Source organism: Trypanosoma cruzi, genomic scaffold, assembly GCF_000209065.1.
Source record: "Trypanosoma cruzi strain CL Brener 1047053516281 genomic scaffold, whole genome shotgun sequence".
NCBI lineage: Eukaryota > Euglenozoa > Kinetoplastea > Trypanosomatida > Trypanosomatidae > Trypanosoma > Trypanosoma cruzi.
Genome location: NW_001849484.1, coordinates 137461 through 161120, shown reverse-complemented (window position 1 = coordinate 161120; position 23660 = coordinate 137461). Strand labels below are relative to the sequence as shown.

Below are 23660 nucleotides of genomic sequence, written 5' to 3'. Positions count from 1 at the left end.
GTGTGTGTGGAGGGAATTGAGCGCAGCAAAAAAAAAAAATCATCACGGGGAAAAGAGAAATGCTGACGGCACTGCCAGCGCGTGAAATGCACACAAAAAGCAAAAAAATCCCTAAAACCCGGCAGGGTGTGGCTGTGTGTGTGTGTGGCGCTGCGGGTGTCTGCCAGCCCTGGCCGCAAAAACAAAACAAGAGGGGAAGAAATGTGTGCTCCGCCCCACAGGCCCTCGTCGCACGCCCACAAGTCACGGCTCCCTCAGCGCGCCGTTCGTCGCGGCCCCTCCTCATGCGTGCAGCAGGCGAGGCGCACAGGGCCGTCGTCATGAGCGTGTCGGTGGGTGTGCGAGTGGAGCAGTTGGGCGGGAAACACACGGCACCCCTCACAGGAAGTCCCCCCCCCCCCCCCCCCCTTCATCGCTAATGACATGCACATCAGAGGGCGAGGGGCGGCGGATCAAAGTGCCGTTCGTTCATACAAGACTCGCAGCGGCTCTTTCCCCCCCTCGCCAACTCACACATCCCGATGCCAGGCCACTCCCTCTCTCTCTTTCTCTGTATTTTTCCTCTGCATGATTCTCTCTCTCTACCTCTCCTCCGCATTCACACGGAGACGCAAAAACCAACTTTTTTTTTTCTTTTTTTTTTCTGTTTTTCCCTCATTTTTAGTCAGACTTCACAAACGTGTAGATTTTTTTAACAAACAACGAGGCCGTGAGAAACGCAATGGAGCCACCGATTAGCCCAACAGCAACTGACAGTGTTGCGGAGTAAACAAAGTAAAATACAAGTGAAAAAACTCCACTCATAGTGGTACGGTGGACGTAAAAGTAAATGGAGTAGAGGTATACGTAAATTCCACTAGATGCACCAAATCCAAATGAAATCCATGGCCAACGATGATTCTCAATATTAAGCAGCACATACGTGGCGGTAACAGATATACAAGAGGTGACTATCACAAATACCAAAAATGTCAGCAGTAGAAACGTGTAAAAAAAGTAAAGTTTGTTCAACCACAACGAGCTTAACATAAGAGAAAGTTCAAATGCAATTGAACCAAACGGCATGGAGCCACAAAGAAAAATAAACAACTTCGTCGAGAGCAGAAAATTGGGTGGTAGGGGGATAAGTCGGGGAATTTGGTTCACATGCGGCAAATTACGATGGCCACGTGGCAACAATATACGCCGTCGGTACCCATACCGCCCCACGAGGGTCCCTACCACCACAGAGGGACAATACCCAATAACAAGCAATGCCAAAACAAATGTGACACCTCCAATATGCACCGCCCGTGCAGACTCGTGGAGATGCGCCACAATGTTTGTAATGCTCCCGCATGACACGAGAAATATTGGGAACACAAACATTGTAAATTCCATGCACCGCATCCACTTCTTAGAAAGAACCGGACTTAACGTCGCGTACCACAAGAACTGCACCGATGACACACATCCTGCCACTACACCGGTGAAAGCATACAAGAGAGCCACAACGGTAACGACATCCTGCGAGGAGTTCCTCCGCAAACTAAAGTAAGCTGCTGACGCGGTCCCAAGCACAAACACCACTGCAAGCTGCACCCCAGTGCCTATTAAAGCGCACAGAAACGATGGATACGCAGGCACGCGATAAACGTCTGCGTAGAGCTGTTTCCATCCCGTGCTGTCGACAAGTTCTTCATTTCCCTCCTCTCGCAACCGAAGTTCATTCTCAATACGTTGGTAGTCCGTGCGAAGCATACGAAAAAGAATAATCGCAACGACTATGACAAGAAAGACGGCCAACAGTAAAGAGTTGCCAATGGCAAACCATCGAATACGAGGCTCAACCAATTCCTCCCTCATGTACTTTCCAAAACGATCCTCAAACGTGACCGCCGATTGAAAAAAATGCGTGGAATACGTAAAGACATACGTCTTGCCCGCAAGAAGTTCTTCGGCTGCCGTCGTTTCTACTCTGGCATCAACAAGCCGTGGCCCATTTGTGCCGAGACGAAAGTCACGATGCAAGTAAATCATGGGTACTGCATTGATCACTTTTCCAAATGGCGCCCAAAGTGGCAACTCGTCAATAAGGAGCTGGTACGTGTAGTCCGCAACAATCATCTCACGCCAACGAGCCACTTCCTCCTCGGTGGGTGTGAAGCTACAAATGACGTCTTTCTCAACACCCAAGCCATATTTTACCGAAACGTTTAACTCATAGAGCTCGTCACCCACAAGCGCCTGCCCTAACGTTGGCGTCCGCTGTTTCCAACTGGCCGGTGGGCAGCCGGGAACCCGAAATAAATCATACGTTTCAAATGCATTGTTCAGTGGGCCGATCTTGTTGCCATACACCCGCACCGTCTCGCCATCGCTGTACATGTTCGTGTCCTCCCCGGCTATAACGACACCCGCCACCAGCGATACCCACACCGCGAGTAACAGAGGGATAGGCAAATGAAGCGCGCCCATTAAAAACAAGTACAAATATGCAAAAAAAAAAAAAAAAAAAAAGAAACTTCCTTTTTTTTTTTCTTTCCGCTATTTTACTTGCTGTCCTTTTCTTTCCTTTTTTCCCCTTCCTTTATGCGTTCCTCTCTCTCTCTCTCTCTCTCATATTTATATTTATATTACACCAATGCAAGAAATGGAGAAAATCATTCAGAACATAATAAACGTGTGAGTATATATACAGAAGGAACAGACCAGAAAAATCAAGCACACACGCAACAATAATTACAACTTAAAGACCTCCTGCCACGCCGCTGCGCAAAACCGCACCAAGTTTTTTTTTTCACTATCGTAACAACATATCCGACGAAAGCATGTAGGGGAAGAGAAACTGCATACATGCAGCGTTGCCAGATTGAGTGGTCAAATCAAACCAACTTCGGATGGCGGTGATCCACTGCTCAATCAATTGTACCTGTCGCATTTCGCCCACGGCCTCCCGCATGTCAAGCACTCCTCTTACCGCAACAAGAAGAGAGGCGCTGGCTATTTGGATACTACTTTCCTTTGAACCGTAAATGATGACAGTCGGTGTGAGCAGCAGGCGCACAATTTCTCTACAAAATCCCAGCGTCCCCGTACCACAAACGATGCGTGTTGGGGCGGCTAAGATAATCTGCAGTAAGTGTACGAGTCCACATATGATAAAATACAACACACACCCAAAGCTGGCTGCGTCAAAGACGTTTCTTCGATTATGGGTAGAGGGTGGGAGCGGCACCAGATCTTCTAAAAGTGGTTGATTAAGAATAGATGACCATGCACGCGTGTGCCGGATCGAAGAGATGTGTGGTGGATCGGGAAGTTCCGTCACGCGCACCACCCGTTGCCCCGGTGAGGCGAGCAGTTCACTCTGTATCGCCATGAGGAACATGCTGATGGCGTGCCACTCCGCGTCAGGGGCAAATATGTCGGAGTGCGGAGAAGCCAAAAGCGCCGCTGCCCTTGACAAGAGCATGGGTGCAAAAATCAACATAACAGGTGCCCTCGTTTTACCAAACACCTCCATGAATGGATCGGAGGGTATCAACTCACAGATGGCGTGCAAGAGCGCCTCCGTTTGACGGGCAAAGTCTTCTTTGGGGAGCCGCACCATGAAATCAACATATTTGTCCCCATTTATCACGCAAACCGTCTCGATTGCTTCATACAACGTGGAAGCACCCGCCAAAATATCCATCGGGTTTTGTGGAGCGACGTCAGACATAAACCCTCAAAAGACGCCAAGCGAAAGTAAAAATAAAATCAGAAAAGGCCATAAAGGGAGGGAAAACAAATACATACATACACGAAAAAAGGAAAAAAGAGTCATGAGGCACAATCAAGATAAAAGCCATAAACGAAAAGTGGATACAAACAACACCTCTCTGCTCAGCCAGGAAAAGCGCAGCCACACGGTCCAAAGAAGATTAATAATAATAATAAAAAGGGGAGTAATGATAGTAATAGTAAATATCAAAGGCCATATTAAAAACCGTCACATAAAGCAAAAACAAAAAACAAAACAAAAAAACAACAATAATAAATAAATGAGAAAAGGGTTCAGATAGATGATGCATAATTCCCTTTTCCCAATCGCCCATCACCACCACCAGTAGCACAAGAGACATCTGCAGTTACAGATGGTATCAACCGCACAGTTTTATAGCCGTTGTAGAAATAATCTTCTGGCGGGGTACATCCCTGCACCTCTGACAAACTAAAGGTCTGAATGGTACTTTCAAAGAGACCAACAATAAAAAGCGCATGAAACATCGGAAAAGAAACTGCGCAGGAAATTCCTCCCGCATTCTCCTCCTCTATAATTGGTGATACGTGTGATGGGACAGCATACGAATTCACAGGGAGAACTCTGAGACATCGCTCGCAACGCATAAGCAGCTCCGGTTCATCGTACACATGCCATTCCTTTATCAAACCATCATCGTAACCACAAGAAAGAAATATGTCTGGAGAACGGAGAAGACAAATGTGACGACTCAGTCCACAATGTCCCTGGCTTTCGCTTGAAACAAGTCCTTTTATGTATACCTCCGCTGATGCATCCCACAACCACACCATCACTTTACCATCTGAACCTCCCGTTACAATGCGTCTCCCGTGGAGTAAAACAAGAAGCGCAAAGCACGTACTACCTGTCGTGGAAAGAACATGCAGCGCGGTGAACGCCGGCTCTACCGCAAAGAGAGGGAAATAAACTGTATTTTTAAGAGATGGAAATTGAAGAGACACATACGTCTTTTGAAGAAGCGACAACATGGCAGACGCTACATCGTCTCCCCGTGACGAAGGCAATGCCACAAAGTTGCTCACGATGCCCACATCAAACCCGTTCGCAACATGCGTGCCGTACTTGGGTTTCCACTTGGATTTTTCCATCATCTTGACATCAGCTCTGTTTCCATTTGTTCCATCCCTTTCCTTCTCCCCGCTGCACATGCTTTGTTGCAGGAGTGCAGTTCCTTTTACCCACATGCCCATGTTTACCAATCGCCTCGTCCTAAACTCAAGTGTCGACATCACAATGGAGTTCATTTGCCGTCGTTCAATGTCCCAGCACAAAATGTGGTCCTCTTCCCGCTGTTTCCATGGCAATTCTGTAAGCGACCAAACAACGATTCCACCTTCCACCCCACCCAAAAGTCTCCGATCATCGTCAATGGCAAGGCAATGAATTGCCTTCGACTGTTTCGTTGGGGCCCTCGCACGATCTCCATCCTCGCAAGCAAGATAATGCAGTGGCGATGCAAAGCCAATACCCCCGGCATGGGCAGAAATAACAAACACCGTCGCAAGGAAGTACGTCCGTTTCTCAACATTTACACGCCACATACGAACCAAACCAACTTCATCTCCAGTAAAGATGTATAAAATAGGACTTTCTGCCGCGGCCACAACCGATCTCCGCTGTGGATCCTTCTCCCTCTCTACAAACAAACCGCCTTCCCACATCAACATGCTGTGCACAGCTGCCGGATGTGCAATAGAGGCAATGTGTTGCGGCTCTGGATGAAAAATACTCAAATGCACATAGGCATCCGAGCCTGCAGAAGCCACCAAGGTACCCAGTGTGCTTATCGACATCACCGATTCCTCCCGCCGATGTCGGTGCAAAATACGTCGTAGTCCAGCAGCGTTCCATTGCACTGAGACGGTTTCTCCTCCCGTGGAACTTTTCATAAACGGACGCATAGAGGGTGGAAATAGTGGAAACATGAATAAATGCCCACTGTCGGTCCCCGTAAAAAAGTACTCAATCTGGTTAAGCGCCGCCACGCACTTTTCCGTTACGCCATCATCTCCCCTATTCCTCAAAGCCCACGATAAAATCCCCTCCGCCTCTTCCTTTTTTACCTCGGGAATAAGAGCATACGCAAGTGACGTGATAAAGTTAATCTTCGACTCGTTCACCACCTCAGCGGAAGAGCGGCGGTCATCCAACGGTGTGTCGGCAAGAGAAGCACATGCGGCCTCACCAATAGCCGTCAAGGAGAATGCATTCCGCCTTGACCACATGAGAATCGGCCCTCCGTCCCAATGTGTATTTTGTGTATTCGCAGTACGTGTTTGTTCCTGTTATTGTTGCTGTGTCCACCCCCCCCCGCCCCACTCCACCATTCCCCCGCCGCCACCGCTGCCCCCCCTCCTCACTCCCCCAGCGGAATTGGGTGGGAGTACAGCACGGGCAAATGAATAGACCTCCAATGATTGACCTAAAATGAGCTGAATCAAAAGTGAGTTGAAGAGGTCCGCCAACGCAGCCCACCGCTCACGTGATGCAGCACACACCTCCACGAGAGGAAAAGGGTGGAAAAAACAACAACAACAACAAAAGGAAAACAATTCAATTGTACACCAATACAAGGCAGCAGGAAGAAAATGCACCCCCCCATTTCCCACCACAATCCTCACAACTTTCCACAGCACTCTTATCCCACAGGCTCCCTACCCACAACAACATTATGAGCAACGGTGGTAAAAATAAAGAAGCACCGTCACACAAACATACACACACACATTCACACATTCACAAACACACACATACACGCAGAGGAGAAGGGAAAAAAGCGTCGCATTTTCAAGATGCATAAAAATAAGAATTAAAAGAAAATAAATAAATAAATAAAAAGTTGGTGACTTCAAAGAAGGGTGTGTAGACATAAAGACATAAGGTGATGAAAAAGGGCACGCAACGCGAGCCAAAAAAAAAAAAAAAAAAAAAAGGTGACAACGCACAAAGGCAAAAACATGTCACAAAAGGCTGAAAGACAGACAGTGAGAAGGGGATAAGCACACACACACACACTGACAGAGAAAAAGAGAAAAACACCCTTCTACTGCATTCCTTATATATATATATATACATACATGTATACTTTTATTCTCTTTTCTTTACTGCCGTTTCTTGTCACTTAATCCTCCTCCACCTCCCCAGTTCTTTCCATTCTTTTTTTTTTTTTTTTTTTTTTTTTCACTTCTTTTCTTTTTTCTTTTCATCCTTTTCTCTTCTCCTCCCACACTCACCGCACTGACGTCAGTACGACGGGGGGGTCGGGATGACGCGTGGCACAACAACATTCCATTCACAGGACCTCCCCCGCCTCCGTATTTCATCTGACGACATCGGCGTGGAGCGCACAAGACACGAAAACGTGCCATAAAAAAAAAAAAAAAAAAAGAAAAACACGCAAAAGACACATACTTGCATAAATACACAAACAGACACACACACACACACACACGCACATGTTTGCACCGTCTCAGTTACACCAGTTATCGGTGCGGGCACTACAAATAAATATGCGCTCCAGTGGGAATTGCCACATTAACAACAACAACAAAAGGATCGCAAAAAACCGGTAAAACGCGGCGATGACAAAAACTAATAATAAATAATTTCATTGCCTCACCCTCAAAAAAAAAAAAAAAAGAAAAAAAAAGCGATACAAACACCCACACGCACATCTGAAAAAAAAAAAAAAAAAAGGGAAAGAAACAAGAGGAAGAATTATTGCAATAGTCACCAACAGGCAAAAGAAAAATAAAACGTCGGTTTTTTTTTTTTTTCTTTTCTTTTTAAAAAAAAATACGTACCAACCATCCACATTCCCACACAAAAACAATCCACAAAACTTCTCCTCCTCCTCCAACCCTTCCACAGGCAGAAGGCCACCAGATGACATACACATGTATATTATATTATTATTACATATAAACATACATGTATGTACATATACAGACGTAAGTGTGCATAAATAATCATGCATAACATAACACATATATACAGATATATATATATATGTGCATGATCCTTATACACGCGTAAACGCACCAGTAAAAGGAACAAACATAACAATAAAAAAAAAAAAAAAAACGTAATTAAAGGAACAAAGAAAGTAGGAAATGAAAAAAAAAAAAAAAAAAAAAAAAAAACGGTGGTGGGAAAACAATTCATAGGACAAACATCAAAGAATAACAAATAAATATTAATAATTAAATTAAACACGTCAAAAATAGAAATGAGTCCAAACAACAACAACAACAACAAAAAACGGTTAACAAAAAGTTAGGGGCACGTAAACATATTCATCACATTCATAAAAGCACTACTGCTCTTCTTAACCCCTGCTCCTTTCCTTTTTTTTTTTTTTTTGTAAAAAAATCGGAAGCAGAAAAGGAGGTTTAGGACACCTGGAGCAAATTGCTTTTCCACTTCTGCCACTCAGTGCCTCCCCCCTCCGTTCTTCCCCTATGGCTCTTATCGTCGTTAATCATTTCTCTTCTCTTCCCTCACCTTCCATCCTCCCGTTTCTTGTTGAGTAGGCGATGCCCTCCTCCTCCTCCTTCCCCTCAATCTCCCTTTTTTTCTTTTTTTTTTTCTCTCGCGCGCCCGTCCTTCTTCCTCAAAGAAGTACCACGTATTTCCCGGGCCATGTGTGCACCCCCCCTCTCTGCGTCTGCGTCTGTGTGTGTATGTGTGTTTGTGTCGGTGGAAGGATCCAGCCGGGAAAGCGAACACACAAACAAAACAAAACAGAAGAAAATAATAATAATAAACTCCCCAATTCATTTTTATTATTTTATATATTTGTATATTTCTTCTTCTTTTTTTCCTTTTTTTTCTCCCTTTGCTCTTTTCACTGCCCGCACGTCTCTCGTTCCCACTCGCACCCTCCGCCCTGCACTCCACACATATTTCCCCCCTAAACTCGGTTTGTTTTGGGTCTCTGGACGTCCCCTCCCCCCTCCAAAAGGAAATTGCCACCAAATGCAAGGAAAGAAAAGGAAACAACAACAAAAAAAAAAGCAAAAAAAAAAAAAAAAAAAAAGAAAATTCACCGCGAACAATAAACACACGAGACACAGACACAAAAATGATTCAATGACAATAGTCAGCCGGGGATATTGCCAACTCAACTCCAGGGGGCATTTCATTTAAACATAAAGATTCCAGACACAACCCCCATTACATATTTCGCCCTTGTTTTTGTTTTATTATTTTGTCTTCTTATTTTCTTCCCCCCTCCTCCACTTCTTTTTATAATCACTTTGAAGTTAACTCCATACTTTCAATTTATTTGATGTCTTCCCCCCCCCCCCCCCCCCTTTTTTTTTTATTTTTATTTTTATTATTTTTATTTGTTGTTGTTTTTTTTTGGGGGGGAATTTGTTTTTCCTCTGCCTTCTGTCTTCTTATTTTTTTAAATGTTTTCGTTGTTGTCTTCTTCCCTCTCCTTCCAACAATTTCTTCATCTTCTTAATTATTTACGTATGCATGCATGCATGTATGCTTGTATGTGTGTGTGTGTGTGTGTTTTGTGGTGTCTTTTACCGCCTTTTCTTCCCACCACCACCACCACCACTTCCTCATTTTTTTTTTTTTTTTTCTCTCTGCTCATCTGTTGTCGTTTCGCTCTTCTTCTTCCCTCTTCTTTTCTTCCTTTTTTTTTTTTTTCTTCCATTCTTAATTTCCGGCGTTACACCACCCCTTTTTTTCCCCTTTCCCTTCCCCACCCCCCTTTTTTTTTTTTTTTTTTTTTTTGGCAATCGTGCGTGGAACAAATCGTACGAATCCAATCAACAATAACGACCAGAAAGAAAAGAAAAAAAAAAAATAAGAAAAAAATAAAAATAAAAATAATAAAAGACACAGACAAAACACAGGCACATAAAACAAGGAAATAAAAAGAAAGCAAAAACAAAACAAAACAAAGCAAACAAACTACAAAAAACGAAACAACAAAAAAATTTCTAACGCACATCTCGATTCGGTTTACACCAGTCCAACCCGAGATATCCATAATTAAATATACTGTACCCCCCTACCTCCATCTACAGGAAAATTTTACTCTTCAATGCATTCCCATTCAAGCATCCCTTCTCGTAAGTAAAATCAAATTTACTCGCCATCTACCACTGCTTGCTCTTCTTCACACACACACACACACACACACACCATAGAGGAGGTTGTTTTGTTTGTTTTACCATGTTGACATTGGGGGCTGTGGTTCGCCACGACATCACACCCCCTATGGGTCGGTAGGAGCGAAGCAATACTCATCACGCAACGAAGCCCGTTCTTTTTTTTTTTTTTTTCTCTGCTTCTTGTGTAGTAAAAAACAACAAAACCACCGTCCTTTATATCACCTTGTACCGGTGATCTACGACATCAGTTGACGCTTCCACCGTCTCGATGGCTCGGAAAAAAGAATGCATTGTTCTTCGCTGAAGATGGGATTCTTCTTTTTTTTTTTTTTTGCTTTTTTTGCTTAAAAAAAAAAACCCACAAAAGGGACAGCGGCAAATCTTCCAATAGGATGGGGAATCAAGTCCCTCCCAGCATTTTTACCATGTATTTACTGTTTTTTTTTTTTTTTTTTCATTGAAGAAAAGAATAGGGTGCGTGAATCTGCGGACAATTTGGCATTTCACCACTTATTGAACCTAAAGGAGATTTACTCCCTGTACTTCCGCCCGTCACATATGAATGATCGTGAAACTTTTATTAACCGGGTTGCTGGGAGTAACTTGGTGCATTTGTTGTTGTCTGATGTGCGGTAAATTCACGGTTCACTTGGGCATGGCCGTAGTATTGATCATTACCCAAGTTGTCAGGGTGGTCTGGACGACGCCCTGTCAAATTTGTTTGCTGGTATGGTCCCGGAGAACCGCCACCAACGTCACCAGGGCGGTAGGCTGGTGGAACTGTGTGCTGTTGTGACTGTTGCTGTGGGTTGTTGGGGTATCTTGAATGCGCTCGCCAATTGGCTGACATTCCACCATAATTTGCGCCTAAAGATGATGTTACATTTGGGGGAACACCAACTCTTGCCACGGGTCCTGGCGGCACACAACGAGCAAGGCTATTATTGTTACTCGTAGAATAAGACGAGGGTGTTCGCTGCGACCCCGATTCCATTCCTGACATATTGCTCATCGAATGCTCTACAGGTCCATCGGACCATTGTTGCATGGGTGATGGAGAATTTGTAAGTTGTGGGTTGCTGCTGTTGTTATAAGGCTGCATCATCGGCATGTTGTTGCCACCGCCTCCGGGATACTTAGAGTTGCCGGGCTTTAAAACAAAGTTGTTAGGATCGTTGTAGCCATACCGAGCATCATTCCCCGTGCGCCAATTTTGATGATCCTGCTGAGGATTACAATAGGAAGGAGGCATTTGTTGTTGTTGTTGTTGTTGTTGTTGCTGCTGCTGCTGCTGCTGTTGATGTTGATGTTGATGTTGGTAACGATTCGGATAATGTTGCTGGTACGAATGGTGGGGCGATGGGGAATAATATCCTTGGCCAGGATAATTGCCACCGTAAATATCAGACTCTGGTGCCCGATATCCCCACCCTCCGCCACCTGCATTCTGTGTCTGTCCGGTTTGCTCCGTTCCGTAAAAAGAATTTGTGTTTTGATTCGGTACCCGTGAAGGGTATTTCGCATACTTGTGGTGGTTATTTTCTACCGGCGTTTGTCGTAAATACTTTGGCGCCGATGGTGCCGTCATTTCTGACTGTTGTTGTGGCGTTTGAATTCCACTGTGATCGCGAGCAAGGCCAGGATCGGCGTAAGGGTCTGTTGCTGTGTCAAAAGCAACACAACTGAGCTTTCGATCAAATGAATCCCCAATTTGGGGTGCCACTGTAACACTGAGATATGGTCTGTTTGTCCAGGTTTTGCTGCCTGAAACTGCTGCTGGGGGTTGCACGGGACCCTGCCACGCATCGGGTGAAAAGTAAGGGGAGTTACCATTGGAATTAAACATCCGATCCCGCATTTTGTCGGTTTCTTCAGGAACAACCCCAATACGAAGTGAGGGCTGTTGCTCATGCACACCTGATCCCACCGTCATTCCGCTGCACCCAACTGTAACTTGGGAGACGGTATTACCGCGTGAAAGCCAGGTGTTAGTCCGCACGTGCGATGTCTGGAGTGTTGTTTCTCCTCCATTGGCATACTCTGCGCTGTGCTGTTGATTCGAAGAAGTTTCGTACGGGTTTTTTGTCGGTCTATTTGGCGATCGTCGTACTTTTGGAATGACATTCAAAGACGACTGTTCCTCAACGTCATGTGACGACGGCTGAAGGGCATATGCCATCTGACCTCGGTGTTGGATCACCCCTTTTGTTTCTTTTTCTTTTTTTTTTCTTTTTTTTTTTTTTCTTCCTTTTTCAGTTTGGTTCTTTCGTGATGTGTGTCCTTTTTTCTTTTTTTGTTTGTTTCTTTTTTCCTTTCGTTTTTTTTTCCCCCCTCTTTTCTCGCCTCTCCTCGCACAGCTCTTCCTGCGTAATGCGAGGCGCCTCTTCCGCTCCAAAAGGCTTCTTTTATACCCCGTTGAGTACAGTGGCGGGATACTGAGACGGTGAGGAACGGAGGAACGAAGGGGAAAAAAGTACGCGTTCGGGGTGAGGAGGGACGGATGGCCTACCGTTAAATAAAATCCTAAAAAGTTTTTTTTTTTTTTTTTTTAAAAACCTGCAAAAGCAATGAAAAAAAAAAAAAAAAAAAAAAGAGGAATCCAAATAAAAAGCGCACACAAATGCGATGGCTGTGCGGCTAAAGAAGGGCCGAGCAACACGCAGACCACCACCAAACCCTTTTTTTTTTTTGGCTCACAGGCGCCGTCTGCGGACCCGCAACGCCTCTTCTTCTTCCTCGTGCGCCTTCTCTCGCCTCGCCCTCTTCTTGTGCTTTGCAACGGCTGCAGCCAACAGCATCCGCTGCGCACTCCGCACTCGATCGACCGCTGCTTTGCGAGCACATACTTCGACTTCTTCTGCGCGGCGGAACATTCGCTGCAGGGCGTCATCCTTCTTGCGACGGGCCGCCGGTGAGTCCTCCGCAACATGGGAGGCCGAGTTGGGCGACGGATGCCGCAGGGTGCCATCGCACACCATTGTTATGCACTCCGATAGGTCAATGAGCTCCTTCATGTACTGCCGATACTGTTGCTCGTGACGACGGAGAACAAGCGCCTCTGTCTGCAGAAACATTGGCAGCCCCGCTAAGCGTAATTGAAGACAACTATCTTGCCTTGTCGTATTCGAGACAGCCGTTGGTCTTGTTGCTGTTGCTTCTGTACTATGTGTCGCTTCATTCATCGCCTCACTCTCCCCCGTGTTGTCGTCGTACATGTGCACAATGGACTCAACTTCCTCCCTGCTCAGAAGTGGGATTTTTCTTAGGCACCACCGCGGTATCTCACGGTAGACGTCACCGGAGCGTCCATTATGAAAATCCCTGGATTTCATTCTGGGCTGCCCCCTTCCCCCGAGGCAAACACCAAAAACAAAACAAAAACAAAACGGCAAAACTGGGAATGATGTCAATTTCTATTTCTCTGTGCCTTGAAAGGTGTGTGTGTGTGTGTGTGTGTGCGGGATTATGTGCGAGGAATCCGTAATTTTTATCCCCTTCCGTTCCCGCCTCTGCACCGCACCCCTGGTGATGATGTTCCGGGAGGGGTCTCGGCCAAACACACACAACAGCTTTCGGGCAAAAAGGCGAGGGGGAAATAAAGAGGAAAGAAAGAAAAGAAAAGAAAAAATGTTAAAAAGAGCAGCGTGTAAACGGAAAGTGGAACATCTACCACCAAAACAGAGCCGCTTTGTGGCAGTCAACACAATTGGCGCATCACCAGCGGCAGCGGCACCAATGGTGATAATGACCGCAAACTACTGCAGCCCCTGTGGCCTCATCTGCGGTATTTATCTAAATTCGTCGTGCGATTTTCCTTCTGCAGCAAAGCGAGACTTTCGGTGTAGGCACCAGAGGGCTGTTTTCGCTGCAATTCCATCCGCTCACGGCGGTGTCTCACCAACGCCTGCCTCGTGCGGAGCACTTTGCCGACATCTTCCCACACATTACCCATCAACTGCTGAACCTGAGCATGACTCGTGCCCAAGGCAAAGTGAATGTCAGCGTAAAGACGTGACTTTGTTTCTCTTTCCTGCATTAGCGAAAGTGGCAGCACATCACTCTCATCTTCATCATCTCCTCTGTCGTCATCCCGACCATTCTTCTTGACGCTCTCGCCGGCCCAGCGAGAATGATCCGGACACGGCAGTTTAAACGCATGATCAAATGCCTGCTTCCGTATGTTCTCGGAGCGATGCTCAAATTGTTGACAAAGACGAGCGGTTGTTGTGGCGTCGTTGGATCCTGACGAATTCCTCACGGCGGACGACGGCAACGATGCATTCATGGATGGCGTTCTGTGAATCTTCATCAGATGGCTAATTCGTGTGCGAAAATGACTACGATGCTCCGGTGCGTCATCATGAGATGTTAGAAGCGACGACGTTCTCCCTTCATCAGGCACCTCTTCTTCTTCTTTTCCCTCCACCACACTGTCATCCTCGTCACTGGAAGATGACATTTGGCACGGCAGATCGTCAAGCATCTCAAGAAGCGGGCAGCATTGCAGAATACTCTGCCTGTACGCATCCCGTTCTGCGGCCACCGCGGATTCGCCGCGGCAGCACGGGTTAGACGAAAGTGAGAGGTACCGCAGCGACTCCCGGGGAAGATCCTCCAACGGGTCCAACTTGGAGATGGAGTTAAATCGGGCATCAACAAAACGCAGCGCGCCGAGGTCTGCAAGTGGTCGCAACGACTCCACCTCGTTGTGGTGCACCACAAGAACGGTGAGTTGGACCAGCAACGAGAGACCCTCCAGTGACGTGATGTGGTTGTGTTGCACGTAAAGATGTGTCAGATTCAGAAAGCACTCCACAACGGAAGTGTCACGCAGCGCACGGTCCTCCGCATGCAGCTGAGAAGTGCTCAGCACGGCGTCTGCCATGCTGTCCTTGCCGCCCACACGTTCTTCAGGGAGGAGAAGAGACTTGAAGGAGCGGCAACATTTCTGATGTTCTCCTCTCAAAAAAGAAGATGCCGCTCGTGTGTTCACCCTCCTCTTCCTTCTGCTTCCATTGCAGCCAACATCGGGGGCACTGCACCCGTCAACAGGCATGTGGCCCGCATTGGGTGTGGGATCATCACTCAACTCCAGACGAGATAACGCCTGAATTTCCGCAGGTGTAAACTCCGAGACTTCGTTTCGCAGCAGAACAACCCCGTCTGCCCCGTCTTCCTTCTCGTCCCCATCGCTCGTGAGGCCCAATACTCTACTGTACATGACTGCTCTAATCTCTTCCCCGTCCCCTCCTTTTCTTCCGCTTCCGCCGTCTACGGCGTTAAATTTGTTAAGCTCCTCCAAATGCTTCGTTTTATTTCCTTTTTTTATTTTAAAATTCTTGTGGCCTTCGCCTTCACTTTTGCGTCACGCAACTGCAACTTCTTCTCCGGTGGGGTCTTGCCACTGACATGAATCGTACTTCCCACCACCTACTCACCCACACAGAAGGAATCAAGCAAGCAGACCAAAAAACAAAAACAAACAAACAAACAAAAACACTCGAAACCAACGGTGGCCGCATCAAAATCAACAACGGCGCGGACTAAAAAAAAAAAAACAAACGGAGACACACACGGGCACAATCAAAAATAGAAACTTTTTTACGGTTCATTCCCACGTCTTTTATTTTATTTTTTCCACTATTTTCCTCAGAAGGGAGATTTCCCTTTTTTTTTTTTTTTTTCCCTCTCTTTCCTTCTTTCATTTCCACTTGCAAATAATTAATAAAAACAAAAACAAAAAACAAAAAAAAAAATTGTTTTTTTTTTCTTCTTTCTGCCTGCATGCCAGCCATTCATGTCAACCCTGAAAAGGGGGTAGGGGAAAAAAACAAAAAACAATTGCAACAACAAAAAAGCAGCCGATTAAAAAGGCTTATGTACTTCCAAAAATAAATAAATAAATAAAACAAACAAACAAAAAATACGTTTTTCTTTCCTCGTTTTTTTTCCCCTTAAATGTATATACCGGCACGGATAAGAAGGAGAACAGCTTATAAGTAAAACGTCGTTTGCAATGGCAATTACTGGGAGATCGCATGCATGTGAAACAGGCGCATGCGGAAGAGGGAACACCTCACAGTGGGCCTAACCAATCAATGCGGTCTCCCACACACAAAAAAAAAAATAAAAATAAAAAATAAAAATAAAAAATACATAAATAAAAAATAAATATATTTCCCACACCCTCAACAATTGCCGCCTCATCCACTACAAGAAAGAAAGAAAAGAACAACGAACACATGCATCGTGTGTGTGAATGCGGAATCTTGTACCCGCGTGCTGCCCACGAGGGAGTGGCTCCTTCGGGCCTGCGGATGGGCTGACAGCCCGAAGCATCCACCCACCCCCCGCTGAGGCTGCACCGCGGCCCACTCATCATCCACGGAATAGAGAGGGAGAGAGACACCGAAGGGAAAATCAAACGCTAAAAATAATCCGCCTCGGAAAAATAACCGACATGCCCCCATCACCGCCCACACTCCTCCCACAGTCCACCAAGAATAAAAATAAAAAGCGTAAGAAATAATTGAGAAAAACAGCACACAATAGCAAGGAAATATCCCCCCCAAAAAAGAAAATAGAGATAAAAAGCAGCACACACACAAAAATCAAAAAAAAAAAAAAAAGAAAAAATCACTTTGCTTGTCTCCCTCCCATTTTTTTTTTTTTGTTCTCGCGTTCTTTCGGAACTCTCGTGGGCGGTGAGTCGATTCTTCGCGCCATTTCTCCTGTCTTACCGTCAGAAAAACCACCACCACAACAAAACTGCAGTTATTTTTTCTTTTCTTTTGTCTTCTCTTCTGTTCTTTTGTGTGTAGTTTTATTCATCCGAACATTTTTAGGGAAAAAGAGATGTGCGTGTTTGTGTGCATGTCATCTCCCGCACTTCCCGCACCCACGGACGCAGGGACACACGCACACACGCTGAGAGAGAGAGAGAGAGAGAGCATGGAATACTGTAAAAGAAAGAAGGCACAACAAATATATCCAACAAAAAACAAAAAACAAAAAAAAAGAGGAAGAGGGAGGGATGGACGGATGGCCACCGTGAAATAACAACCGCAGTTGTAACCAATACACATGCACGTAGTCACACCGCATCAAACTCTTAGCCCCCCCCCCCACCACCAAAGGAAAGAAATAAAATAAGAGCAGGCGAATAAATAAAAACAAACACCAAAAGAATTCTTGCTGTTCTTAAAATTGCTATTATTTACAACGCTGATTCGTTACTCGTGCCCCCCCTTTTGTTTGAGCCAAATTCTCCCCAGCCTGAATTTCTTTCTTTCCTTATTTTTATTTGTTTATTTATTTATTTTTTTGAATAAATTCAATGGCCGGCACTCGGTACGGCAATACGTGCCCCCCCCGGACATCATGGTGTTACAAATGCACCCTGGCAAGACGCGGCTGTTCCGGGCGATGGTTGCTGCCGTCAGCACTGCGCCAACAGCAACAAACCCATGAGGAAAGCCTTAATGGCTCTTCACTTCCCATAGGAATGCGGGATGCAATCGACCCTGACGTCACGGTGGTATATGACACGTATTGCCAAGAGGGAGCTTTCGTCATTGCAGCCACCACACAAGCACTGAACCAGTGCCTGGCGATAAGAATAGGGAGAGCAAGCAATAATAATAATAGTAACAAAGCTCCACCCATAGATATGTGTTTATGTGTATATTTACATGTATGCGTGTATATAATTCGAGGTAGGTGAGCCTGCAATAAAAACACTCCCTTCAAATAAACAAACCCATTTGCTTCCTTACCCCGCTCCTTCAAAATAACACACACACACACAAATATATATTATTCACGCTTACTTTACTCACGCTATTTACAGATCACCTTGCACGCTTTGTCAGTTCTATCATGCTGCCGTAACATTTACGGAATCGGGCTCTTGTTGCGCCTGTTCACTGATGCGAAGAAATACCTGCTCAATACTGGTCTGTGACAAGGTGTAGTCAGCGATGCCAACCTCATTCCTGTGCGCCTCCAACAAACCAAACGCCTCGGAGAGGATCGTCGTGGCCGGCAAGGCGTACGTGCAGCGATTTCCCCGGACCTCGTTGAGTTTCGCAGCCGGGAAATACATGGCAATAAATTCTTCCGTCCGTTCCCGCATCTCATCATCTGCCATGCGGATTACCATCTCAAATCCGCTTCCATATTTCCGCTTCAGATGCGTTTTATTCCCCAGGCACCGTAGACTGCCGTTCACCATGATGGCAACGCGGTGTGCCAGGGCCTCCACCTCCTCCAAGTGGTGTGTTGTCAACACGACGGAGCAAGAGCATGAGATGCCCTGAATGGCCGTCCAGAGCCCGCGCCGAGCGATAGGGTCCATGCCAGCTGAGGGCTCGTCAAGGAAGACAACACGCGGACCACCAATAAGAGAAATGGCAACAGAAAGTTTGCGTTTGTTACCACCACTCAGTTGGCGAGCGAGTGTACTGCAGTACGCGGTGAGTTCACAGAGCCCCATCAAATCCCGGACCACCGTCTCTCGCTCCCCGCTTTTGACACCACGAACACCGGCGTACAGGTTAAGATGTTCCTCCACCGTCAAAAGTTCAAGCAATGCGTCAAACTGTGGGCAGTATCCAATGCAACGTAAACTCTCACGTGAATCTCTGACAGTGTCTTTACCGCAGACGAATGCCCGTCCACTAGTTGGGGCCATCTCCTGACAAAGGATGGCAATCGTCGTCGTCTTGCCTGCGCCGTTGGTGCCAAGAAATCCAAACACTTCACCGGATTTCACACCGAGGCTTAAATTGCGCACAGCGACTTTACCGTTGCTGTACACCTTGCGCATATTTTCTAACCGTACAATATCCTCTGATGGATTGTTTTCCGTTTCCTGGATACGGCGACGCTCCATCGCCACATCTTCATCTTCATCAGCAATTTCCTCCGCCTCACCGTTACCCCGATGAAGCGCCCTTTTTGTGCGCATGCGACGCGTTGGGTGATCCAAAAAGATTGTAATCAACAAGAACACTAGCACCTCACATGCCATGTAAATAGCAGGAATGCCTACCACGTCAAGTTCCCAGGGCGAGATTCTTTTACCCCTCACATCCTCTTTCCCCTTTAATAATGACAAATTCAAAATGCCCTCCCCAATGCAGTAACTGGGGAAAATGCGGAATGTCCACTGAAGTCCTTTGGCTGCCGTCTTGGTGCTTTCAAACATTTCAAGAATAAACACCAATAGTACCATGAAGAATCCAGCAATAAAATTCACCAAAAGCATAACATTCTGTGCCGAAGCGTGCTGCTTAAATAGAAATGAAACCGCATACGACATGGCGATACATGATAAGCCATACATAAGGAGAAGTACAAAGGTGGCACCAATTTTTTCAGATGAAATGTATTCCTTACGATCAAATGCCAGCATGATAAGAATCGCCAATATTGCGGTAATAAGGTAACAGAAGAAATCAAAGATGTAGTTAGACAACCAGTAGATTGAAAACCGCAAACCTGAAACCTTTTGCAAATGACAGGCCTTACACTCCCGTTCCCTTACCACAAACGATACAAATGTCGATGGTATAAATGAGAATGGAATAATGGCCAAAATGCCCATGAGTACCGTTTTGATCGCTTCGGACGTTGCATGCTCACGTGTTGTTTGAACCATTGGAAAGTTGCGCGTCAAAAAAATATCTTCTTGATATGCGGTCGACGCGCCGCGTAATTGCGCATACAACACCGAGCCATAATACCCGACAAGACTTAGTGCAGAAGAATGTAAAGCAGATCCATTGTAAAGGAGAATTTTTCGTTCCCGATAGACGACATCATTACAAGAGATACTAGTATACCTATTCAATGAAGGTGTTTTTTGCTGTTCAATAAGGTATTTGTAGAGATCCCCTGTATCCGCAATATCATGAATCCCAAACGACGTACTCTTGGCAAAAGGTATAGAAACGTTAATGGTTCCGTTGCAAGCAGCCAAATCAATCAAAACACGTTCACCGTACATATTTGATGAGAGTAACAACGACGGGTAACTGAAGAATTCCACCAATTGGAGAAGTAATACAAAAGTCAGCATGACGACTGGAAAGACAATTTGAATAAATTGTGTACGACGATCGCGTAAAGCATACAGAAGGCGTTTCATCAAAGAAGCCTTCAACTGAGAAAACATGAGTCTGAACTCATCTTTAATTACTTCTGCTTCCCAGATGGTTTGAAGCTGTGACATCGTTTCTATTCCACTGTTACTTCTGCTTCTGATCGATGGGTGGGCGACTAAGCGCGGGGTATCTTTCTGCGTGGTAGAAAAATCCTCTTCCAATTCTACGGTTTTATTCCCCTTCTCGTCCATCTCCAAATAATCACCCTTCAGAACTATCGGCTGCGTCTCTACAGCCGGAATCGCACCTACCCCATCCCCGTGGGCGATTTTAAGAAAAACCTCTTCCAGCGTTGTGGCGGAAAGTGTGTAGCTCTGCACGCCGTACTCCTCTCCCAGTCCTTCAATATCACGGAGTAATGGGGGGAAATTTTTCACAAAATCCATGGGCAGCCGGTAAGTTATTTCTCCAGCATTGCAGCTCAACAACTCCGCGGGTGGGATGTGAGATCGAATAAGGTTCCAAATCGCCTGTGAGCTCGCGACCCTTGTCACGGATAAAGTAATGTTGTACCCCACACCGAGATTCGACTTTAGAAAAACGCTACTGCCTGCACACTGCAGGGATCCTCGACTCATAATCATGACGCGGTCCCCAAGGAGATCTGCCTCATCCATGAAATGGGTGCTCAACAGAATTGTACGGCCAGCAGACATACGCCGCAAAAGTTCCCAGGTATGACGACGGGCCGCCACATCCATGCCTGCTGTGGGCTCGTCAAGAAAAACAAGACGGCTGTTCCCAACAAATGCGATAGCGAGAGAAAGTTTTCGCTTTTGTCCGCCAGAGAGTGACGAAGAAAGGCACTGGCGCTTGTCTTGCAGATCCACACCGGTAAGCATTGCATCAATGCATTTCCTCTGGAGGCTCCCAGTCAGCCCCTTGATGCTGGAGAAATATTCAAGGTGCTCATAGCAGCTGAGATTTGGCCACAAAACGTTGTGCTGGGGGCAGAAACCAATTTCCTGTCGTGCCCTGTTCAATTGTTTGCGGATGGAGTGACCATAAATGTAGCAGTCCCCACCATCCGGCCTAAGCATACCCGTCATCATGTTCATCGTGGTCGATTTGCCGGCACCATTGTGACCGAGCAGGACGGAGATTTCATCCTCAACCAGATCCAAGTGCAAGTGATTCACCGCAAAGAATTCCTCACCGTCCCTCTTGAAAACTTTCGTCAAACCGCAAATCCGCACGGCTGACCTTGTGGAGTCCTCGCACGTTTGTGTTTCATAGACACCAAATGGATTACGACCATCCTCATCGCTACTCCACTCCCTCTTCCTTTTCTGGAATCTGCGAAGGGGCTCAAGAATGCAGAACAACGGATGTCTCGGTGTACCCCACTCATTTGGTATCACGGCGTCAAAATAAAGCATGAGAACAGTGTAAAGAAATAAGTCCACGACCAAAAGGATAAGAACGAGAATCATATTCGGTTGGTCAAAAGGACTGTTGATATCCTCATTGGTAAAGCCTGTCGAAAGCTCATGGTTGAATAATAGCATAAGCCCTTTTGCAAAGGCGGTTGGTGATAATATACAAAGCCCTGACACGACACTGCCGCTCACGCTCCGAATGGCAAATAATGGGACGGAAAATAAAAAGTAAATGAGTGGAGCCACAATGGATGATATTCGAGATTTGGAAAAAAAAGATGCGATTAGTCCTGCCAGTACAAAACTCGTCAACGTGAAGAAAAAAAAGAGGAAAAATATCACACCAAAGTTTGAATTTTTCAAATATGAGGATTTCAACAGAATGGCACAGGCTAATGATACCAAGAGGGACTGCAGTGTTGCGATGATGAACCATGCGAGGTAATGAACGGACTGCCATAACCCCATGATGAGCATTGCTTCCTTCATGCGTAGTTCTTTATCCAAAACAATGCGCCTGGTGGTTTGGGAGATCGGGTATAAAAATCCAAGCACCACCAGGAGAGGAACTAAATTACCCGCGGTCGACAGGAACGTCTTCTCAACGCGGTCCACTGTTCCCATGGGCAAAATAAATGGTGCAGGTGGTTCTTGCAATTTCAATGTCTTTTTAATGTAGTGGGTATATACCTCCTTTTGAAGCGTGAGGAAACCTGAAATGAGATAATGGATGCCATGATAGTTACCACCACTGGAAGTATCACCCAGTACCCCTGTGGTAGTTGGCAAAGCACTGGCGTTGAGGCGGATCGAAACGTCAAGATGAGGATTTTTAGTGTCATTAGAAACCCCATTCACTTGAATCACGCCCCAATTCCCAACTTTCCCTCTTTCCTGCCTCAGATAATCGTCGGCTTCCCTCGTGCTGTTGAAGTAGCGCGAAAAGACATACTTAAAGAGTTCTGTATTCTCTCTTAAATACGACGCCAAAGATACCGTGTAATCATTTTCAGGGGTAAAGTAAAGCCAACCAGAGTAGCCAAAGCCCCAATCCTGACCATTTTTCTCAAGCAATGCCGAAAGACAGTTTGCAAACCACTGCAGTTTTACCATATCATCAAATGATGGAATAGGTGCCAAGCCTTCGCCATAGTGAAGGAAAAAATCGAGAACCAAACTTTCTAACCTAGCAACTGATTTACCCACATGAATGCATATTCCATTAAGTGGCAGACCGTGATCTTTGCCAAAACAAGACACAATACCGCCACTGCGATCACAGGATGGAAGTCCATCAATCATCATCCCGCTGAGACTAAAGTCGTAGCACAACGAAGCAAGAATAAGCTTTTGCTCAAAAATTGAATCATGTGTCCTTTGATAATCCAAAAAGGACTTGCCCTCATGTTGCTCATCTTTTATTGTCGTCGAGATTAAAACGGTGCCAAGAATGAAAACAATGGGGATTATAACCCCCACAACGCTGCTAATAGGGGAACGGAAACGCTGCAGGAAGTTCAGCTTGAGTGTACTGAGCAACTGTTGCGTAAACAGGGGCCCTCGTGACCTATTCGGGGCGGATGTCATCTGCGGCAAAAATACCTCGGCCCTTGACCCCTGCGCTCTTTCCATATGATACGGCCCCAGCCTTTTTTGCCAGTACCCACAATTTTCTTTCTTCTTTCTCTTCTTTTTATTCTTGTGTGTCAGTTTCCCTCCCTTCCACCCCCGTCTTTTTTTCTTTTTCTTTTTTGCTTCTTCTTCCTTAGTGGTATTATTGGTGTTATTATAATATCTATACACTTGTAAGGGCCCTCGTGACCTATTCGGGGGGAATGTCATTGCGGCAAAAATACCTCGGCCCTTGACCCCTGCGCTCTTTCCATATGATAAGGCCCCAGAGCCTTTTTGCCTGTACCCACAATTTTCTTTCTTCGTTCTCTTCTTTTTATTCCTGTGTGTCAGTTTCCCTCCCTTCCACCCCCGTTTTTTTTTTTTTTTTTTGGTCTTCTTCCTTGGGGTTATTGGTGTTACTATTGCACCTATACACCTTCCCCCCTCCCCTCTCCCTCTTGGGGTTTCCCTTTTGGAGCCTTTTTAGTTCCTTTTTTTTTTTCTTCCCAGTCTTTGTTGATTTCCTCCCTTTTGCCTTTGGCTTTTCCTTCCTTTTCGCTCTGTGTCGATCCCTCGTAGA

At 45.8% G+C, this 23660-nt stretch overlaps 7 protein-coding genes across 7 annotated transcripts, besides 56 other annotated features; all 7 read right to left on the bottom strand.

The window, feature by feature from the left end:
- Positions 1-4590: a sequence feature (heterozygous, Esmeraldo-like haplotype).
- Positions 533-590: a sequence feature (GA-rich).
- Positions 623-651: a microsatellite.
- Positions 661-2457, bottom strand: Tc00.1047053507099.140 (endomembrane protein, putative; the record flags this gene model as incomplete). Its single annotated transcript, XM_812238.1, has 1 exon — positions 661-2457. The coding sequence occupies one exon, from the start codon at positions 2455-2457 to the stop codon at positions 661-663; it is 1797 nt and encodes a 598-aa protein (XP_817331.1).
- Positions 2479-2503: a microsatellite.
- Positions 2511-2571: a sequence feature (GA-rich).
- Positions 2580-2600: a microsatellite.
- On the bottom strand, positions 2783-3703 carry Tc00.1047053507099.130 (hypothetical protein, conserved; the record flags this gene model as incomplete). The annotated part of the gene is made up of 1 exon (XM_812237.1): positions 2783-3703. One exon carries the CDS (start codon positions 3701-3703, stop codon positions 2783-2785), a length of 921 nt encoding a protein of 306 aa, XP_817330.1.
- Positions 3907-3948: a microsatellite.
- Positions 3980-4022: a sequence feature (T-rich).
- On the bottom strand, positions 4039-6012 carry Tc00.1047053507099.120 (hypothetical protein, conserved; the record flags this gene model as incomplete). Its single annotated transcript, XM_812236.1, has 1 exon — positions 4039-6012. The coding sequence occupies one exon, from the start codon at positions 6010-6012 to the stop codon at positions 4039-4041; it is 1974 nt and encodes a 657-aa protein (XP_817329.1).
- Positions 4591-4691: a sequence feature (areas merged during assembly that could not be assigned to a particular haplotype. This can correspond to areas where the two haplotypes were merged or to regions with more than two copies in the genome that were merged during assembly.).
- Positions 4692-8869: a sequence feature (heterozygous, Esmeraldo-like haplotype).
- Positions 6088-6153: a sequence feature (G-rich).
- Positions 6493-6546: a microsatellite.
- Positions 6584-6625: a sequence feature (T-rich).
- Positions 6698-6719: a microsatellite.
- Positions 6844-6871: a microsatellite.
- Positions 6941-6990: a microsatellite.
- Positions 7156-7180: a microsatellite.
- Positions 7209-7243: a microsatellite.
- Positions 7411-7436: a microsatellite.
- Positions 7465-7504: a sequence feature (T-rich).
- Positions 7550-7574: a microsatellite.
- Positions 7676-7815: a microsatellite.
- Positions 7854-7929: a sequence feature (T-rich).
- Positions 7974-7999: a sequence feature (AT_rich).
- Positions 8025-8044: a microsatellite.
- Positions 8566-8634: a sequence feature (A-rich).
- Positions 8773-8830: a sequence feature (T-rich).
- Positions 8870-9268: a sequence feature (haploid, Esmeraldo-like haplotype).
- Positions 9103-9137: a sequence feature (A-rich).
- Positions 9269-10311: a sequence feature (haploid, non-Esmeraldo-like haplotype).
- Positions 9289-9311: a microsatellite.
- Positions 9367-9454: a sequence feature (A-rich).
- Positions 9516-9538: a microsatellite.
- Positions 9591-9637: a microsatellite.
- Positions 9692-9714: a microsatellite.
- Positions 9928-9952: a microsatellite.
- Positions 10312-11401: a sequence feature (areas merged during assembly that could not be assigned to a particular haplotype. This can correspond to areas where the two haplotypes were merged or to regions with more than two copies in the genome that were merged during assembly.).
- On the bottom strand, positions 10502-12100 carry Tc00.1047053507099.110 (hypothetical protein, conserved; the record flags this gene model as incomplete). Its single annotated transcript, XM_812235.1, has 1 exon — positions 10502-12100. The coding sequence occupies one exon, from the start codon at positions 12098-12100 to the stop codon at positions 10502-10504; it is 1599 nt and encodes a 532-aa protein (XP_817328.1).
- Positions 11174-11239: a microsatellite.
- Positions 11402-12642: a sequence feature (areas merged during assembly that could not be assigned to a particular haplotype. This can correspond to areas where the two haplotypes were merged or to regions with more than two copies in the genome that were merged during assembly.).
- Positions 12125-12247: a sequence feature (A-rich).
- Positions 12453-12476: a sequence feature (AT_rich).
- Positions 12492-12513: a microsatellite.
- Positions 12615-13253, bottom strand: Tc00.1047053507099.100 (hypothetical protein, conserved; the record flags this gene model as incomplete). Its single annotated transcript, XM_812234.1, has 1 exon — positions 12615-13253. One exon carries the CDS (start codon positions 13251-13253, stop codon positions 12615-12617), a length of 639 nt encoding a protein of 212 aa, XP_817327.1.
- Positions 12643-23224: a sequence feature (areas merged during assembly that could not be assigned to a particular haplotype. This can correspond to areas where the two haplotypes were merged or to regions with more than two copies in the genome that were merged during assembly.).
- Positions 13357-13379: a microsatellite.
- Positions 13514-13549: a sequence feature (T-rich).
- On the bottom strand, positions 13697-15142 carry Tc00.1047053507099.90 (hypothetical protein, conserved; the record flags this gene model as incomplete). The annotated part of the gene is made up of 1 exon (XM_812233.1): positions 13697-15142. The coding sequence occupies one exon, from the start codon at positions 15140-15142 to the stop codon at positions 13697-13699; it is 1446 nt and encodes a 481-aa protein (XP_817326.1).
- Positions 15375-15416: a microsatellite.
- Positions 15583-15630: a sequence feature (GA-rich).
- Positions 15645-15677: a microsatellite.
- Positions 15811-15847: a microsatellite.
- Positions 16038-16097: a sequence feature (T-rich).
- Positions 16535-16557: a microsatellite.
- Positions 16701-16734: a microsatellite.
- Positions 16851-16871: a microsatellite.
- Positions 17220-17246: a microsatellite.
- Tc00.1047053507099.80 (ABC transporter, putative) lies at positions 17798-23308 on the bottom strand (the record flags this gene model as incomplete). The annotated part of the gene is made up of 1 exon (XM_812232.1): positions 17798-23308. One exon carries the CDS (start codon positions 23306-23308, stop codon positions 17798-17800), a length of 5511 nt encoding a protein of 1836 aa, XP_817325.1.
- Positions 23136-23232: a sequence feature (GA-rich).
- Positions 23225-23660: part of a sequence feature (areas merged during assembly that could not be assigned to a particular haplotype. This can correspond to areas where the two haplotypes were merged or to regions with more than two copies in the genome that were merged during assembly.) that runs on past the window's edge.